Source organism: Saccopteryx leptura, chromosome 2, assembly GCF_036850995.1.
Source record: "Saccopteryx leptura isolate mSacLep1 chromosome 2, mSacLep1_pri_phased_curated, whole genome shotgun sequence".
Lineage (NCBI taxonomy): Eukaryota > Metazoa > Chordata > Mammalia > Chiroptera > Emballonuridae > Saccopteryx > Saccopteryx leptura.
In genome coordinates, this window is record NC_089504.1 from 359407038 (window position 1) to 359426684 (window position 19647).

The 19647-nt window shown below is 52.7% G+C and overlaps 1 protein-coding gene across 1 annotated transcript in view; it reads left to right on the forward strand.

Moving 5' to 3' along the window:
- Positions 1 to 4412: 4412 nt before the first annotated feature.
- LOC136392592 (netrin-1) overlaps positions 4413 to 19647 on the forward strand; it is a 200401-nt gene continuing 185166 nt past the window's right edge. Inside the window, exons 1-2 of the mRNA XM_066364869.1 lie at positions 4413 to 4709; positions 5136 to 6217. Of these exons, the coding sequence (XP_066220966.1) occupies positions 5200 to 6217 (1018 nt within the window). The 5' untranslated portion in view covers positions 4413 to 4709; positions 5136 to 5199. The remainder of the gene's footprint in view (positions 4710 to 5135; positions 6218 to 19647) is intronic.

The window sequence follows — 19647 nt, forward strand, 5'->3', positions numbered from 1 at the left end:
TTTCCTGCAACGGCCGCCTTCTCCGCTTCCGAGAGGGGTCCTCGGGCTTCAGGTGAGGCTGGGTGCCCAGAGTGGCAGCCGCCCCTCCCCACGCATTCCTCGCAGAAACACCTGGGAAAAGGCTTTCTCGCCCCAGAGCCGCGCTGCTGTGTTCCGAACTCCCGTCTGTCCCCAGGACCCTGCCGCTCAGCCTGACATGCCTTTGCAGGTGTGTATTTATAACCCCTGCACGGAGAAGCTCTCACAACACTCGGACATCTGTTTTTGTCGTTTGTTCCCTGAAAAGGTGGTACGCTTCAGGAGAGGACACTGACAAATTAGAGGGCCTGGGAGCGCCTGCGGAGTCGCCAGAAGACCGCGTCCTGGGAGGGATCTTGACAGGAACTGGGGATGTTTAGCCGAGAAGACAACATTTAGGGATGACAGAGGGCTGGTTTCAGAACTTTGAAGAGGCAGAACTTTGGTCTGGGCTGCTTGTGGGGAGGTGGAATTGGACCGACTGTACCACAGTGATAGAGAGGTGGGTTTGAACGAAGGTAGTCGGGTTCTCCCGGGTCCCAGAATGTTCCAGACCTCCAAGATGCAAAGGGAGACAGTCCCGCTCAGCAGAAACTACTAACTATGGATACGCTTAGGCCTCAGTGGCCACAATAAAAGTGGAAATCTCCTCCCTCCTCCAGAAGACCACTGGCCTAAGCCCAGGGGCTGCGGAGAGCTGGATTCCCTGGAATACATGGCGATTTCAAACCTTCCGTGGCGCAAGACCCATCAGAAGCTCTGCAGACAGGGAGACCGGGAAGTCGGGCTTGGAGACCCCGGGGTGACCGAATGGGCTGGGTGGCGCGTGAGGGACTCCAATCTGCCTCTTTCTGCCTCTCCTTGTCAGTCTTTCCCCGTGTTTTGGTGCACTGCCAGCACTGCCATCAGCTTATACTGTGGGCCATCTCAGAAACTGGCCCACAAAGCCCACCGCCCGGACTGCTCTGGGGGGATGTTGTTGAGGGAGTCTGCCCCGCACCTCACGGGGGGGGGGGGATGTTGTTGAGGGAGTCTGCCCCGCACCTCACGGGGGGGGGGGGATGTTGTTGAGGGAGTCTGCCCCACACCTCACGCCCTGTTCCCTTTCCGAGCCACCCCCACCCCCACCCCCTTCAGGAGAAATTCCTGTCTGGCTTTAGTACCAAGAATACTTGTAATTCTCTTGGGTAATAGGTCTGTTTTTATCTCACAGACACTGGGAATTGTGTAACTGACACGGTCTCCTTTTCATTTTGGCTGTGGGGGTGGGGGTAGCGTAGGGACAAATCTGTGGCCCACCCACAGGTGAGTAGGGCCTTCCAGGGGTGCGGTTGTCACCATTTCTACTTGGTCTTCCCATTTGCTTTGTCTTTTTCCTCTTAGCTTTCCTTCTTTTCTTACTATACAAAATCGAGGACAGACAAGCAAAAATAAATAAAAATCACCTCTAATCTTACTATTTAGAGATAACCACAATGAACAGTGCTGTCTTTGTAAGCATACTCTTAAAAAATACATATATGGGCCCTGGCCAGTTGGCTCAGTGGTAGAGCGTCGGCCTGGCGTGCAGAAGTCCTGGGTTCGATTCCCGGCCAGGGCACACAGGAGAAGCGCCCATCTGCTTCTCCACCCCTCCCCCTCTCCTTCCTCTCTGTCTCTCTCTTCCCCTCCCGCAGCCAAGGCTCCATTGGAGCAAAGATGGCCCGGGCACTGGGGATGGCTCCTTGGCCTCTGCCCCAGGCGCTAGAGTGGCTCTGGTTGTGGCAGAGTGACGCTCTGGAGGGGCAGAGCATCGCCTCCTGGTGGGCAGAGCGTCGCCCCCTGGTGGACGTGCCGGGTGGATCCCAGTCGGGCGCATGCGGGAGTCTGTCTGACTGTCTCTCCCCGTTTCTGGCTTCAGAAAAATACAAACAAACACAAACAAACAAAAAAATATATATGTATACTGCCCTAGCAGAGAGTTTAGTTGCTTAGAGCATTGTTCTGATACACATTGTGCTGGTTCAGTACCCGGTCAGGACACATACAGGAACAGATCGATGTTTTTGTCTGTCTGTCTGTCTCCCTTCCTCTCTAAAATCAATCAATAAAAATTTTTAAAAAATTAAATGAGACTATAATGTGCATAGTGTTTTTGGGGGGCTATAGCATTTCATTTTATAATTTTATGAATTAAATTTATTAAACAATTTAAAATTTCTTTAAAGATCTAGCGACTTAATACTAAGAACTAACATTTCCACTTCCACTTACTCTATGCCTGGCTTTATGTCTATTTACATACACATCCTGGGCCAGTATGTTCCTGTAGATTATATAGCGTGTGTACATATTATCACCAGCTGATAATAATCATACGTTAACTCATTTCCTTTGACACTCACAATCCTATGAGGTAGATATGATTGCACCCCTTTTGAAAGTGAGGACAGTAAGGCACAGAAAGTTGCAAACCGGCCAGCAACACTCTGGCTCCCAAGTGTGTGCTTCCAACCACTCTGCTGCCTTTCACACTGTTGGAGTGTCACAGTCCACAGCCGTTCAACGTTTCATTTATCACCTTCCAGCTCACTCTCGGATTTGCTGTTTTGCCGTGTTTTAAGGACTCCTGTAAGCCACCTGAAACCCTCTCTGCCACAAGATAAGGCATAAACAGCCCGGGTAGAGTGGTCGTAGCACAAGAAGGCAAAACTAATGTGCTGCCCCGGGGAGAAGATGGGAGGGGCCCAGGTCGACCTGCAAAGGAACGGCTTTACTTCCTTGGGCTGAGTGAACTCCCATGCCTAGACGGGCTGGCTTGGGTGGTTGTCTCTCCAGGACCCGCAGAAAGGCCTTCTTCCAGGACTGAGCTGGGCCCGACCAGCCCTGAGGCCCTTTCTTACAAGTCTCAGAGTTTGTGTAAATGCCAGTAGACAAAATGAGGCACTTCATGGAGCTAATGCAGCCAGTCAGCTATTGGGCTGGAACCAGGACCCTGGACTTTCAATCCAGATCTATTACTAGTAAAAAAATAAGCCATCACAAATTTAGTTCCCAACTCAGCCCAGTGCATTCTTTATCCAAAGCTCTTTGCTGCTGCAAGATGGTCAAAGGATAATGCTGTCACCACCCTCAGTCCTTTTGCTACAGTGGCAGAGAATGAAGCAAGAAGGAGAAGCCGGGTGACCCCGAGGATGCCCCATGAGCTGTAATGGGGTGGGAATATCCATTTGACGAATGTTAGGTGAGGAAGGAGCCCAGTTTTCTATTCCTGGATTTGATGTTTACTAGCTGAGAGATTTGGGCAAGTTTCTTCATCACCTGAGACTTCAGTGTCCTCATCTGCAAAAAGGAGTAAATATCTGCTTTGCAAAGCTGTTGTGGGGCTCCCATGTGATAAGACAAGGTATAGAGCACCCCGAAATACTTGAGCCAGGAAGAAGTACTACAAGCCTACCTCCAGGGATCTGAGGAGGGCTGGGCTTCCCCCAGCCCAAGGCTCCGCAGACATGTCTACAGTGGCCTTGGCCAATGCCCAGGTGCAGGTCTCTTCTGTCTCCTGCCCGCCTGAGCTCCCCCGGCATGAAAGGAGCCACACTCCGACCTACAGGCCCAACTGCACAGTGACAACTGTGTGCGTGTGTGTGTGTGTGTGTGTGTGTGTGTGTGTGCTCGCGCGCGCGCGCGCGGTGTGTAGGAGCAGCCCCTTCTCACCAGACCCCAAAGGCTTCAGGCAGGAGGGGCAAGCAGGCAGAGGTTACACCTTCCTCCTTCTCCTCCTCCTCATGACCCCGGGCCCCCGCTGTTTGCCGACAGGGGCACGGCGCTGTACGAGGTGCCACCGGGGCCATCAGGCTGGGTTAGAAGAAGGCCCGACCTCGGCGCAGCAAAGAAAACAAACACAGAAGTGTTTGGACGGGACGAGGAGGGAGAAAACTGTCCCCTCCCCCACACCCCGCCCGCGCGCTCCCAAAGGCGCAGGGCTGGCGGAAAGCGGCGAGGCTCCGGGGCAGCGCCGGGCCGGGCGAGGCTGACAGTCCCGGCCGGCCCCTCCTCCCTCCAGGGGTGCGCGCGGGCCCAGCCCCCTCTCCGGGGTTTCCCCGGGCGCTCTTCTAGCTTTCTCTTTGTCTCCGCTTTTCTTTCTCGGGCTCCCGGGTTCCCACCCGCTCGCCCTTTCGCTCTCTCCGCGTCCCAGGCCGGTTCCCTTTAAGTTTCTTCTTTCCCGGGGTGAAAACTTTGCTCGCGACCGGGCGGCTGCTCGCCGACGTTATTGGCCGGCGCCCCGCCCGGCGGCCCCGCCCCCCGCCCCCGCGCTCCCCTCCGCCCCCCACTCCCGGCGCGAGCGGCGGCGGCGGCGGCGGCGGAGCAGCCCTCGGAGGCGTGCGTGCGTGTGTGTGAGTGCGCGCCAGCGAGCGTGAGTGTGTGTGCGCCCCGGGCGCGGGCTGGGCAGCAGTCGGACCGCGGCGGGAGACGGGCGGCCGCGTCGTCACTCGGGAGAGCGAGGCGGCGGCGGCGGCAGCGGCAGCGGCAGCGGCAGCGGCCGGGCCGGGGCCGGGGCTGGGTAGCGGCGGCCGCGCCGGGCATGGAGCTGGCAAGCCCGCGCTGAGCAGGACGCGTCTGCTAGCAGCGAACGAGAGGCTCTCGCTGTCCGGCGTGCGGGCTTTCCGGCCAGGGCCGGGCAAACTTTTCTTTCTCTTTTGCCCTCTCCAGAGGTAAAGTCCTGAATGCAGAGGCTCCGGCGGGGACGCGAGCTGCGGCAGCGGAGAGGGATCCCAGGCTGCGGGAGGAAGGAGCGCGGGCCGCGCGGGGCCGGGGACCCCCGCGTTTTCCTGCGCCCGACACTTGGGGTGCTAGGCGGGCTGGCTGCAGATGGGCAGGCGGGCGCGGGCATGCCCCTCGGGCGGCGTGGAGGCGGTGGTGGCTGGGAAGCCCAGCGTTCGCCCGCGGCTCCGGTTCGCCGCTCGGCCGGGGAGAAGCGCCGGCGATGCTGGCTTGGGGGCTCCGGATTCGCCTTCCGCTGCGAGGCGGGCAGTCGGCCGTGGGGAAGCCGGGCGTTCGCCCGCGCCCCGGCTCTTTGCCCCGCGGGGGGTGGAGGGCGCGGGGCAGGCTGGCTGAGCGTAGCTCCCTTCTCTCCGCAGGCGCCTTCTGCGGCGGGCGGACCGACTCTGCGGCGCGGCGGGGCCGGGGCAAGCTGGACGCAGCATGATGCGTGTGGTGTGGGAGGCGCTGCCGCTGCTGGCGGCGGTGGCGTGCCTGGTGGGCGCGGTGCGCGGCGGGCCCGGGCTCAGCATGTTCGCGGGCCAGGCGGCGCAGCCCGACCCCTGCTCGGACGAGAACGGCCACCCGCGCCGCTGCATCCCGGACTTTGTCAACGCGGCCTTCGGCAAGGACGTGCGCGTGTCCAGCACCTGCGGGCGGCCCGCGGCGCGCTACTGCGTGGTGAGCGAGCGCGGCGAGGAGCGGCTGCGCGCCTGCCACCTTTGCAACGCGTCCGACCCCAAGAAGGCGCACCCGCCCTCCTTCCTCACCGACCTCAACAACCCGCACAACCTGACGTGCTGGCAGTCCGAGAACTACCTGCAGTTTCCGCACAACGTCACGCTCACGCTGTCGCTCGGCAAGAAGTTCGAGGTGACTTACGTGAGCCTGCAGTTCTGCTCTCCGCGGCCCGAGTCCATGGCGATCTACAAGTCCATGGACTACGGGCGCACGTGGGTGCCCTTCCAGTTCTACTCCACGCAGTGCCGCAAGATGTACAACCGGCCGCACCGCGCGCCCATCACCAAGCAGAACGAGCAGGAGGCCGTGTGCACGGACTCGCACACCGACATGCGCCCGCTCTCGGGCGGCCTCATCGCCTTCAGCACGCTGGACGGGCGGCCCTCGGCGCACGACTTCGACAACTCGCCCGTGCTGCAGGACTGGGTCACGGCCACCGACATCCGCGTGGCCTTCAGCCGCCTGCACACGTTCGGCGACGAGAACGAGGACGACTCGGAGCTGGCGCGCGACTCGTACTTTTACGCAGTGTCCGACCTGCAGGTGGGCGGCCGCTGCAAGTGCAACGGACACGCGGCCCGCTGCGTGCGCGACCGCGACGACAGCCTGGTGTGTGACTGCAGGCACAACACGGCGGGCCCCGAGTGCGACCGCTGCAAGCCCTTCCACTACGACCGGCCCTGGCAGCGCGCCACCGCCCGAGAGGCCAACGAGTGCGTGGGTGAGTGGAGCGCCGCGGGGGTGCGGGCGGCGGGCGGGAGCGCGGGAGGCTGCTCCCGGGCCTCGCGGCCACGAGTTCTCCGGAGCGCCGGCGGCCGCCGCGCGGAGGGTCATCCGCTGCGGGAATGCCGAGGGAATGGTGGGCGGTGCGTTCTGGGATGTCGTGGACCTGGATGGGCAGAGAGAGCAGACCACTCGCGCTCGTGGCGCTGGCCGTGGACCCTCGGGGTTGCGCCCGGTGAGCTCTCCTAAGACAGAAGAGTTCCCTCTAACCTCGGATGGTCCCTCTAACCTCGGATCCAAATGCAAATACTCACTGCCTTCCCCTTAGTTTGTCGAGACCCTGGGACCCACCTCCGCCCCACCCCCGACCCCCTTTCCCTCGGCTGCAGCTGGGCGCGCAGTTGGGGGTCCCGGCCGGTTCCCGGGAAGTCCCAGCGCCACAGCCTTAAACCCATTGGGAGACGGCCGAGGGGCTTACAGTTTGCGGCCAGTTCAGTCCCCGACGAATCTCACTTCTGCGTCCTCCCATTTGTCTTTCATGGTTTGAATTTTTTTTTCTCTTTTGGACAGCGTGTTTGTGTTAGCAAAAGAATGATGTGATTTAAATTAATTACTATCTACAGATTACAAAGGAGAGTTCAGTAATCATTTTAAACTAATTCAATTCTGATTCAAAAAAGAAGTATATAAGATTTTTTTTTTTTTTTTTTTTTTTGGTTAGTGTCCGAGTTTCGTAAAATTAAACAGTTTTGAATTAACTGAGGGTCCAGATTCTTGCTTTTTAATTCAGTTCCTGAAAGAGAAAACTGACAAAAACCGGCACTGGCGAATACATTGTGTCAGAAATGAGGCTTAAAAAAAAAAAAAGAGGAAAAGAAAAGGATACGTTCTATTTCTGAATAGTACAACTTTGCTGCTATAGAAACTCAGGCACCAGTTTCTCTGGGGGAGGGGGGCGGGGAAAGAGGGGGGCAGGTAGTAAGAATACTTTTCCAGTGTGTGAGAGAAATTTCCAAAATGCTCATCTCATTTCAGTGAAAATCTTTGAGTTTGTAAAGTGCCATTTTGGTGTGCATCTTCTGCGAACATATAGGTTTTTCCTCTGACCCCCCCCCCCCAACAGCCAGTGTGAGTCTTTTTCAATTGCTGCGCCCTCCGAGGACATTGCAGTTTGCTGGTCCCACAAACACACGTTTTGACGTCTGGTTCTGATTAATTGTGTCATGTTGTTGTCGAATAGTTTGTGCCTCACGACGGCGGCGGATGCAGACTTCTGAGCAATCCAATGGAAAAACATGTCTTGCAGAGCGGTGGGCGCTGAGGCCCCGGCGGCCTCCGGGTCTGCGAGGGGCTGTGCCTCCTGTTGCGTGGCGGGGCCTCCATTTCTACTCTCAGTGGGTCCTGATTTTGCAGACCTAATTGTTCTTACCCCCCCTCCCTTCTTTAAGAGAGGCAACTGGTTGGCAGTTGGAAGAGACGGTTCAGGATTCCACAGTGAGAGATACTAGTTATAACCGGAATTAGTGGTCTTTTGAGAATGCAATTCCTTTGATCTGCTCAAGGTCTTCAGAAATATTGGTTTTTCCCATCTCTTCCCCCTTTCCCCCATTCCTCTTTTCTTTTCTTCCTTTTGTGCGGAAAAACCCTGTGTTGACATTCCAAGGGCCTCCCAGGGTTCTGCTATCAGTTTTAGTTTGTATGTGCATATGAAAGATACCTTTGAATTGTCACTGGCTGGGGGTCTCATTGGACAAATGCCAGTGAGTACATTGAGGCAGATAAACTGGACGGGGCAACGTTTTGCTGGTTTGAAGATTCATCCTCGTGTCAGATGTGTTCACATTCATCAGGCACCCCTCTCTCTCCCGGTCACTTCAGTGTGGAGACATAAAACCACAGTCATTTGCTGTAACAATGGTCAAGCACATGAAATAACCTCTGTAGTTTAGGATTTTGTCTTTTGACTGAAGCACTAACGATGCACAAATTGGATTGACTTTTTTTTTAAGCCAAATTGAGCAATCAACATATTAACTAATGTAATTAGTAAGCCTTTTTTTGCTCAAAAAGGTTAATTAGGCCTAATAAGTACATAATCTACATGACAAATAATAGGCTGACAGTATTTCCTGTTTTTTTTTTTTGTTGTTGTTTTTTTTTTTTTACTTGAGGTTATTTCAATTCTCAGTGGTTACAGTATCTTTAAATCTTGCCAATGGTTCAGTCATCTGATAAAAGCCGAGCCAACTCAACTATGTTAAAGTTATTTACAGTTTCCTTTCTGAATAGATGTTCTGATACCTTGTAGATACAGACAGGAAAGTCAGGTTGAAGTTCCCATAAACTCTTAATTGAAGTCTTAGTGATTTTTCCATTCTATTGCAAAAGAGAGAACCAGCAAAGACAATTTAAAAGTGATTTACAATTAAAGGTCGAGGCTTTTATGAAAAGGGCCTGTAGTGGAGATACGTGAATGAATTAGTATTTGACAGGTGTTCTGAGACACTACAGGGCACTGTGCTAGGAAAAGAGCATTAATAAATCCTTCAAACACTAACTTTTGTGCTGTCAGCGGCTCAGATGTTTTTTTCTCCAGCATAATCCCATCTTGTGAATTTCACACTGTTGACCTATCAAGTCAGACGACCCAGATTATTTACAACTAAGGCAAAGTAAAGAAGTACCTATGTTTTTTTTATTCCACAAATCAGTCTTGATCAAAACGAAGCATTGTCATTGTGCTAGTCTGTCTTTGACTTTACAAAATGAGACACGATTAAGAATAGACTAAAATGGTATCCTTTCCCAGGTTAACTCCCCGCCCCCATCCCAACCACTGCCACTCTGAAACTCTGAAAATATTTTTTGATATTATCTCACTAAATGGTTCTTCTACATAGGTCCCAAATACATTGAGAAGGCTAAGAAATACACACATCCTGTAGGTGTGTTTCTTGGTCAAGCTTTCTTTTCGGTACTGTGATAAGGTTGAGTTCTCTACGGAATAAATAATAAATGTGAACTTTTGTAAAGCCCAATTTTATCTCAAATGCAATTTTGGATTTCTTCTGGAGAAAAAGTAAAAAAAAAAAAAAGTCTTCAGAACAATATGAAAGACAAGACTACGTCTAACGTTACAGCCTGGACAGCTCTCAGTGGAATTTCTAAATACTTTCTTCCGCCCATATGTATCAGCAGTGTTCACATGCTCTCATACACATGTGCATTTACATTCATGGTGTAAGGAAGCATCCATGCATGGTGGGGGGGGTGTACATTCAAGAGGAAATGCATGAACAGTTTTAAACCACCTGGGTTGCTAGGCCTTTTTTTTTCCCTCCAAAAGAGCATCTGAAGACCATATTGTGTTTCATAAATTATTGACATCAGTTTTAATCAGTGTCCCCCTGATGTCAGAGCTGTGTTAGTATTTATTGCCTGACTAAGCATGCTGTTTCATCTTACTGTGGGGATGTCAGTATGAACCCCTGCCTGGTTTGTGACAGGGTGAGCCTGTGAAAACTCGTTTTGTGACTCACTTGATGGTTTTGCATAGCCCAGCCTGAAACCCAAAACCCACACAAAAGACATCTCTGCAAGATGAGCACGGTGCTGGGCTGGCCTCCTATGGTCATGGGTACCGGCAACATAATGCTTATTATAATTGTTTAAACATGGCTTTGGGAGGGAGTTGTTCGTGCTGTAAATGGCTCTCATGTTTGGGTCTACTATCGTCCCCAGCAAGAGAGGGAGATTGTATTGGTGGTGTTGCCGTGAGAAATCTCATGCCCCACTAAAGATTCTTGCAAAATCAGAAGGCCCACGTCATTTGCTGCCTCGTCCAGAGACTGGCACAGAGCTGTAGATCAGCGAGTGTTTTTATAATCATAGTAATTATTATAATTATTGTCATTGTGATGATGAACTCTTGAGGGCTTATTTTTTGCCAGGCACTCATTAGTGTAGTCATTTAATCTTTTGTGACTCTGCTAATAATAGGCACTGTTATTGTTGTTATTTTACAGATGCGGAAGTCGTAATCTAGAGACTTTAAACGGTTTACCCAAAGGCTACTAGCTATTAGTACTACACACCACTAGAAGGTGGTGGAGCTGGGACTTTGGCCTGAAACTTAGGCTTTTATGGCACCTTCTGTGCGGCCTCCCCATGGGATGGATAGATGGATGGATGGATGGTAGTTACACATCCGTGTATAAGAGAAGAGTTGGCACAACTGGTTACTTCTTGCTAGCATTACAGGTGGTTTCTGGTTATATTACATAATATTATGTTATATTACTATATTTATTATGTTTATACATGCTTAAATGTGAAGTTATATATATATATAAGAACTTGTCCTTTATTTCAGTCCTCGGGCCTAGTGGGAGCTATAAGTAATATACTTAGGAGTTTAAGTAAGGAGGGTTTATTTATTTATTTTTTTTATCTTTTTTTTTGGTATTTTTCTGAAGCTAGAAACGGGGAGAGACAGTCAGACAGACTCCCGCATGCGCCCGACCGGGATCCACCCGGCACGCCCACCAGGGGGCGATGCTCTGTCCCTCTGGGGGGGGTCGCTCTGCCGGGACCAGAGCCACTCTAGCGCCTGGGGCAGAGGTCAAGGAGCCATCCCCAGCGCCTCAGGCCATCTTTGCTCCAATGGAGCCTCGGCTGCGGGAGGGGAAGAGAGAGACAGAGAGGAAGGAGAGGGGGAGGGGTGGAGAAGCAGATGGGCGCTTCTCCTGTGTGCCCTGGCCGGGAATGGAACCCGGGACTTCTGCACGCCAGGCCGACGCTCTACCACTGAGCCAACTGGCTAGGGCCGAGTAAGGAGGGTTTAAATACGTCCTTATGAGTGCTCAGCACCCACGGGTGTTGTTGATGAACAAGTTTTTTTTTTTTAATTTTATTTTTTTAAGTGAGAAAGAGAGACAGACAAACAGACAGGAAGGGAAAGATGAGAGGCATTAACTCATAGTTGCTTCACTTTGGTTGTTCATTGATTGTTTTCTCCTAAGTGCCTTGACTGGGGGGCTCCAGCTGAGCCAGTGACCCCTTGCTCAAGCCAGCGACCTTGGGCTCAAGCCAGCGACCTTGGGCTCAAACCAGCGACCGTGGAGTCGTGTCAGTGATCCCACGCTCAAGATGACGGTGACCCTGTGCTCAGGCTGGATGAGCCCATGCTCAAGCCGGTGACCTCTGGGATTTGAACCTGAGTCCTCAGTATCCCAGGCCGACACTATCCATTGCACCACTGCCTGGTCAGGATAAATCAGTCTGTCTTGATTCCAGGGTCTGTGATCCCTCTCAAAGGTGGTAGGACAGAGCTCATCATCAGAAAATCCTTTCAAATAAGGCCTCCTTTCTCCCGAATGCTTGGATTCCCTTTGCTTCTCCAGAACATATTGCAAAAAAACCCCCCCACAATCCCCCCCAAAAACAAAAAACAACAACAACAATCAGGCAGTGGCTAAGCAGTGTTGTTAAAGAGAGGAGTTGAATGGCGTATCCTGGTCACCAGCGTCTTGCTGGTAGGTGCAGCTTGTGTGTGTCAGCAGCACAGGGCTGCTATTTGTCTCTGTTGCCCCTGTAGCAGCCAGAATGAGGGTCTTTCTGGGGTCCCCGTTAGTGCCTGGTGGGCAGGGAGGGAGGCTGCTCCCTGCTGTCTCCAGAGAAGTGAGCCGGAGTTGGGTCAGGGTGATCCCTGAGGGGTGGGTCTCTGCCCTGCCGGGCCCTGCCAAACTCTCCTCGGGCCCTGCCCAGACTTCTCTCTGACCTCCTCCTCCTGGAGAAAAATGAGATCCTCGGAAAAGTATTTGAGACTTTATGTCCAGAGAAAATATTGGAAAGGCAGTGGGTTGAAATTCAAATGTTCCCTGGAAGGAATCCCCTCATTTTCTGCTCACAGCTGGTATCGATATTTCCTTCTTGAGATGAGTTGTGCTTTTCATTAAGCAGATTTTTTGTCTTGGGATTAAACCAACATTGTATTCTTAATAGACTTTTATGTTTACACTTCAAAAGTCCTCTGGGTTGGTATTCGTGTTATCTTGATGGCTTCTATAGTTTCTGCTGTGCACACTGGCCTCACCATAATAAATGTCCCTCTAGGGAGCTGGCTTATAAAACAGCCTTATCTGTTGCTGTACAACTATGGATAGTTTGTGGGCCAGTATTTGTTTTTTTCTTCCTTTCAGAAGTGATAATCATACCTTGTGTTTCTGCAGCGCCTTAAATTAGTGCGAGACCGGAGGTGTAGGAGGCCCTTACGAAACACTCAGGATTTAAGCCAAAGACTTGCAAAGCAGCCCACCTTTCCCCCTGTCATTTGGAAAGACGCACGTCAGCCCTGTGGCCGCCGCAGGCGTGGGGGGTGTGGCATGGCTTCGGGTGGCTGGGGAACGGCCGAGTTCAGGGTGTCAGTCAGCAGTGCTTGTTGGGTTGCATCCTGAACAGATGCAGCCCCCTCCTAAGTGCCAAGCAGTGTGCGCGGTGCCTTGTGTGTGCTTTGTTTTAATTAATCAGCGTGCCACGAGGAATGGAAGCTGTTCAAAAACAGATGTCCCTGCCACTGAAGGGCAGTTTTTACACAAACTAAACTAAGGTGGACAGGTCTGCAGGGCACATGTTGGCTTGTTCGGTGACAGCATTGCCTACACAGAGAGCAGGGGTATCTGCGGTGCTTGTTGTGAAGGCTGGTCACAGCATTCGGTGACAGCATTGCCTACACAGAGAGCAGGGGTATCTGCGGTGCTTGTTGTGAAGGCTGGTCACAGCATTCGGTGACAGCATTGCCTACACAGAGAGCAGGGGTATCTGCGGTGCTTGTTGTGAAGGCTGGTCACAGCATTCGGTGACAGCATTGCCTACACAGAGAGCAGGGGTATCTGCGGTGCTTGTTGTGAAGGCAGGTCAACGGAAAAGCCGTGTCCTGTCATAACCAGCTTCTGGGAGGCCCGAGCTAGGTGTGTGTTCAGCCCTGGCTACGTCATTTTGTGCCAGTTCTACCCTCTGGCAGGGAGAAGGGACTGTGGTCCTGTGGATGGATGAGATGCGGAGTGCCTCTTCTCTGAGCCTGTCCCTTCTACCACCTCGGAGCCTGCCCCAAGCCTCCTTTGCGATGGACATTTCCATCGGAGGCGTCTCCACTGCCACTCAGAGACCAAGGGAAGGTGTCATCTGAGGGGACCAGGTGTACAGGGATCCTGCCAAGGAAGGGAGAATTGGGCTTTGTCATCCTCAGAGATGACCGACCCTTCTGCTGCTGGGATCAGCGTAGTAGCTACAGTTAAGCGGCAGTGAATTCACGTGGCAGTGCATTTCTGCATATAAAGACGGCCCAGAAAAGGGATGGCTCTTGAGGTGTGGTAGACTTCTCAGGCTTTTGAAAAGGGGTGGCTTTCCAGAGATCAAAGAACATTTGTTGGGTGAGAATATTTCAAGGTAGAAAGTAACACCCGAGGTCATTATATCCACTGTTAACTAATGAATCTTCCCCGCTTGGCTGGAGCCTGGAATTAAAGCTCCAGAAACCTGTCTCTGTGGAGGCTTCAAGACCGGCCTGTATGAGGTGTTGGGTTTGAGTTGGAGGCTCATCTATGTCCCCTCCTGGCTGCTGCCATTGCTAGATTTTCTAGACACCCCCCACTCTCCATAGTCCTTTCTGTCTACAGGTTGTCATGTCCAATTTTTACACATTCCAGAGGCTCCATGCCAACGTTAGACAATCTGTAAGACCTCAGGGATCCTTAAAGGGGCCAAGCTGGATAACCAAGTCCTAGGTAACAAGGAAATAAGATATCTCTTTGAGTTTCTGGGGCCCTCTGTGTTGTGTGCTCCATTCCATATTTGAGGTCGCAAGGCAATGGACACTTTCTGCCTGCCTGATGACCAAGGTCAGGGCTTGGAGTGGCCAGTGGGGAGGACTTAGTCAGTTTGCCACCACTCCCCGGTTCTGAAACCAGGGCAGGCATTGCTAATCCATCGCAGCACTCTGCGCATAAGTCCCGAAATGATTTTAGGATCTTGGAATCCCTCTCCACATAAACCCTAGGCAGTCGTTCCTAGTTATTCAGAATTAGCCGAAGAGATGAGAACCACATGCCCCCCTGAGCGTCAGAGGACTTGCCCCAGCCTGCAGACGCGGACGTGCCCTGTGAGTGGGGGTTCCGGAGCCTTCCGTGGGTGGGCGGCTCTGTGGGCTCTGGCCTGTAACGTGGGAATTGGACGCCCTCCCCGCAGGTGGAATGGACTCTCATTTGGGAGGCTGTCCATGTGAAAAGGGAAAACTTGCCCTAATGGTCAGCCTGGGTGGGCCCCCAGATTGAGGACATGTGCCCGACGCCTGGGGCGCTGGGGAGGTGCCGAGAGTCTTGGAGGGCGTTTTTGATTTGGCTTCCGTGTCAGGGAAGAATTGGGGTGGAGCTCACTTCACGTGTTCCTCCTGCCTTTGCACTGTCAGGGTGTTCCTGTTTTTTTCCAAACCATGATCGTCAAGAGGGACCACAGCTCCCTGAAAAGAGTGCCCCTCCTGGGGGCACCAGCTCTGCAGCCCCAGCACGGTCCTGGGCACTGGAGCGTCCCAGGACTGCCTGGGTTTCTGGGACCAAAGCTCCCCACAGCCCCAGAACAGGAAGGAAATCCCACCTCAGCCTGGGTCAGGCTCCTTCCCCCTGCATCAGGCTTGCCCAGGCCCTGCCCAGCATGGGGTGTCATTTTCCTCACCTGAGAAGTTGGGCCCGGGACCCCAAACCACATCTTTGTGGCGTTGAGGAACGAGGCCACACCCCTCACTGCTCTGCTTACGTTCGGGCTTGTGGTGCAGAAAGTGCTGGACAATAATAGCCTCAAAGCCCAGCGTGAAAAGGAAACACATTGTGTTTACAGATACAGAATTTGGCATCTGCAACATGAAAGTACCTTTGGGTTGGGCGCCCCAGGGCAGGGCTCTTGGACACCAGCCCCCTGCTCTTGAGTCCTGCGGCCAACTTGTTTCCTCTTCTCGAAGCCAGACCTCAGAGGTGGGCAGGCTGGTCCCGGCCAACTCTTTATTCCCAGACCCGGCCCTGTCTCACTTCGCGGCTCAGACCCGGAGAGAATTCAGGGCGAGAAAGTGCTTGGCCTTCCCAGCTGCCGCGAGGGAGGAAATCTCTTCTCTCTCCAGTCCGCAGACATCAGTCCTCTTTAAACCACATTTTCAGGCGGGTTCGCCGTTCTGATACCCAGACGTGCGAGGGAAGAAGAGACTGAGCACCCCCTGTATTTTCCCACTGTACTTAACTGATGGAACCGTAGTTTGACCGCTGTGGGTGTTGTTGTTGTTTTAAACCAAAAGCTCTCTGCAGAATATGATCCAGGAAAAGTGAAAAGCAAGGATGACTTTTTCTGAGCCCTAGGAGATTGTTCTAAAATCAAGATCAGAGAGCGCAGCAACTATATTTAATAATGTATGAAGTACCCAGATGTAATTTACGAGGGGTCAGGGATGAGAGCTCGCTGCTGCTGCCGACTGCCTGGGTGACGCCAGGCTCCGCCCCCAGTGCGAGAGCTTGGGCAGGCTGCGTGAGCTCTGGGGACCTTCCCTGTCTCAGTGTCCCGGGGACTGTGCTCAGGACCGTGGTGGTAGATGGCGCAGAATGTGGGGAGAGAGGAACCCTTCCGTTTTGCTTGGAGAGGGCTCCGAGGCGGGTGTAGGAAGGACACCTAGAAGCAGAGGGCTCATCCTCCGCTTTGGCTGATGTCAGCAGACATTTCCCTAGCTCGTCCTGTCGCTGCTACACTCCGTTCCGAACGTTTTATAGATAGTATTACCTCCTTTGGTCCTCATTATGCCCTTGTGAGGTAGGCTCCATTATTGTTATTAAGTAAACTTCCTTACTGAATATAACACACATACAGAAAGGCATGTGCCTCATAAGCATACACCTCAAAGACTTCTCACCACGTGACCATAACTGTGTCACCGATACCCACATCAAGAGCATACCAGTGCCCCAGAAGCCTTGTGCCCCCTCCCGGTCACCATGTTCCCTGCCCACCATACACTGATGTTGACCGTTTCTCAACTTTGTATAAATTGAATGGTATGCTGGTTTCTTTTGCTCAGTAGTAAACCTGTGGCATTTATCCATGGGTCATTGTAGTTTGATTAATAGTGATTGCTTCATAGTGATCCAGGACAGTAGTTTTCAATGTATCAGGTGGTTAACTATAATAACCATTTTAGCTATTAAAAATAACACTGCTGTGGCCACACCGGTTCGTGTCTTGATGCGCAAATGTGTGCATTTCTGTGGGGACGTGTCTAGCAGTGAAATCTCTGGGTCCCAGTGTAGCTGTCTGTTCAGCTGTAGTAGAAGGTTCTATTTGGTTATACATTTTGTAGAAAGTTTTGTACACTTTTTTTTTTTTTCTGAAGTGAAAAGTGGGGAGGCAGAGAGACAGACTCTGCATGCACCCGACCAGGGTCCACCAGGCATGCCCACCAGGGGGCGATGCTCTACCCATCTGGGGCATTGCTCCGTTGCAACCAGAGCCATTCTAGCACATGAGGTGGAGGCCGTGGAGCCATCCCCAGCGCCCGGGCCAACTTTGCTCCAATGAAGCCTTAGCTGCAGGAGGAGAAGAGAGAGAGGAAGAGGAAGGATAAGGGGAGGGGTAGAGAAGCAGATGGGCACTTCTCCTGTGTGCCCTGGCCGGGAATTGAACATGGGACTTCCACACACTGAGCCGACGCTCTACCACTGAGCCAACTGGCCAGGGCCTGTACACCATTTTACAGGTGAAGAAACAGAGGCACACAGAGGATATATAACTTGTCCAAGGTCACACAGCTAGCTGGCCAGTGGCAGAGCTGGAATTAGAATCTAAGCCGTATGTCTCTGGAGTCTTGCTTTTCCACCACTTTACCTGACTGCCTGTCATCTTGAATCTGTACATCCGCCACCAAGGGAAACCTAACACGGGGGGTGGGCTTGAGTAGGTTCCTCTACTTCTCTGGGCCTTGTTTTCCTCTTCTGTAAAGTGAGGGGTTGGGCCACGAAGACCATCTTCAGCTCTGATGTTCTTTGTTCGATGGAATGCACCTGCTTCCGGAGGACTTGTCCGGTCTTCATCACCCTCCCACCTTCAAGCCCATCTCAGCCGGAAACAGCTCTGAAACTTGAATGATGTGTTTCCCCCCTTCCTCCACCCCATCAGGGCTCCTTCAAAAGACTGCTCAGGCTCTGATTGGGGGACCTCCCTTGGGCCCGCCCTCCGAGACTACTGGGAGCCTCCCCACTGCTGTGCGCTCACCAGGTCTTCCGTGTGGGTGTGGAAAGGCGCAGGGACCCGTTCCTTCTTTGCCCTCTGGCATGTTAGCTAGCTGGGCCTCGCTCCTCACAACATGCTGGGTGAAATGTTCGCAAAGTCCACTCCCTTGTGTAACGAGCTCAGTCATCAAGAAATAGATATTTTCATAAGGCCCCCTCACACCCTTCCCAGTCATCAGCCCACCCACCACCCCCACCACTGTAACCACCGTGTTGACTTCTGACACCACAGATTTTGTTTTGCTGGTTCTTGAACTTCATGCTAATGACATCGTAGTGTGGGATCCTTCACTACCAGGCTTCTGTTGTTCAGCCTTCTTTCCTTGGAGAGATTTTTCAGTATAATTTATCCTATAGTATTTAAAAAAATTTTTTTTTAATATTTCTGAAGTGAGAAGCAGTGGGGGGGAGGAGGCAGACAGACAGACTCCCGCATGCACCCGGTGACTGGGATCCACCCGGCATGCCCGCTAGGGGACAATACCCTGCCCATCTGGGCCATTGCACCACTGCAACTGGAGCCATTCTAGCACCTGAGGCAGAGGCCATGGAGCTGTTCTCAGCGCCCGGGCCAACTTTGCTCCAATGGAGCTTTGGCTGCAGGAGGTGAAGAAAGAAGGGGAGAGAAAGGAGAGGGAGAAGGATGGAGAAGCAGATGGGCGCCTGTCCTGTGTGCCCTGGCCAGGAATCGAACCCGGGACTTCCACATGCTGGGCCGACGCTCTGCTGCTGAGCCAACAGGCCAGGGCCTGTCCTGTAGTATGTTTTAGTTTGATAGGTGGTCTCAGTTTCTTGCTGGGACTCGATGCCCCTGCTTGCTGTGTCTTCTGATCTTCCTTGCGTGATGACTTCCTTGTGTGTGTTGTACTCTCCGACTGTGAACTTATCTTTATTGGGGAACTCGTGGCAATCCTACCGGTCTTAGTTCTGGAAATGTTTCTGTTGAGTGATTTTGCATTTGAGTTTGCCAGGTTTCTCATTTGAGTAGCCTAGATTTATCATTGGCCTGGGACTGATTTTTCCATTAATGGACTATCTTGGAACTTCTCGTATCAAATGAGGAGTATGCATTCTGCCTCTTAATTGCTAGCAGGCCTAAGCTTCGTTTCCCCAGTGAAGATTTTTTCTCCCTTTACTCAAGAGTTTTGCTGTCATCTTAGGTTGAGGGACAAAGATTTTTCGTCTCCCTTTCACTTAGGTTCCACTTGGAAGGCCCCGGCTTTCTGCCACCTGGATTCCCGCTCGTTTCCTAACGGGTCTTCCTGCCTCTGCCCTTGTCCCCAGCCCTCCGCTCTGTTCTGCTCACGGTGCCCTCGCTCAGAGACCTGCCTGGAGGGCTTCCTCGGGTCCTCCGGGTCTGGGGCCAGTTGTCACTTCTCGGTGTGGCCTGCCCTGACCATCCTACTGAATACCCTACAACAATGTCCTTCTCTGTGCCCGTCTGTCTGTCACTCCCTCCCACCCCTGCCCCCTCTCTCACGCACACACTTCCACCCTCCTTGTCACCCTGTCTTGCTTTATTTTCTGCTCCCCTAATAGTCATCACCTTCCAACACCCTATGTAGTTTCCTGATGTATTCTGTCTTCCCAGCCTCCCACCTGCCGCATTCGGACCCTTGTTAGAATATGGATGGATGCCGAGGCAGGGATCCTTGTCGGTTTCCTTCACGGGGGCCCGGCCTGTGAGTAGGGTCTCGTCGCTAACCCCTGGGCCTTGTTAGAACCAAGGCCTCATCTTATGTCCGTGTGTGTCGGTGCCGGAGCCCAAGCCCACAGCCACTAAGGCCTGCCTCCCGGTCTCAGAACCAGAATTTCTGTCCCTCCGTCCCCGCCCTCCCCACCCTCCCCCTCTCACTCCTACCTCATGCTCACCGCGGCCTCAGTGTTTCTTTTAATATTTTGGCTTTCAGATTCTTATTTCCTCTAACACTTGGGGATTTCCTTTTATTTCTTGTGAGATCTGCTACACATTAACTATTTTTTTTTAAAATTACATTTCATCTCGTATTTTTTAGATGTGTGCAGAGGTAGGAATTCTGCCTTAGCTCAGCCCACTTGGCTGCCAGAACTTGACGTCGTGTGTTCTCATCTTCCGCCCATCTGGAATTGTGGC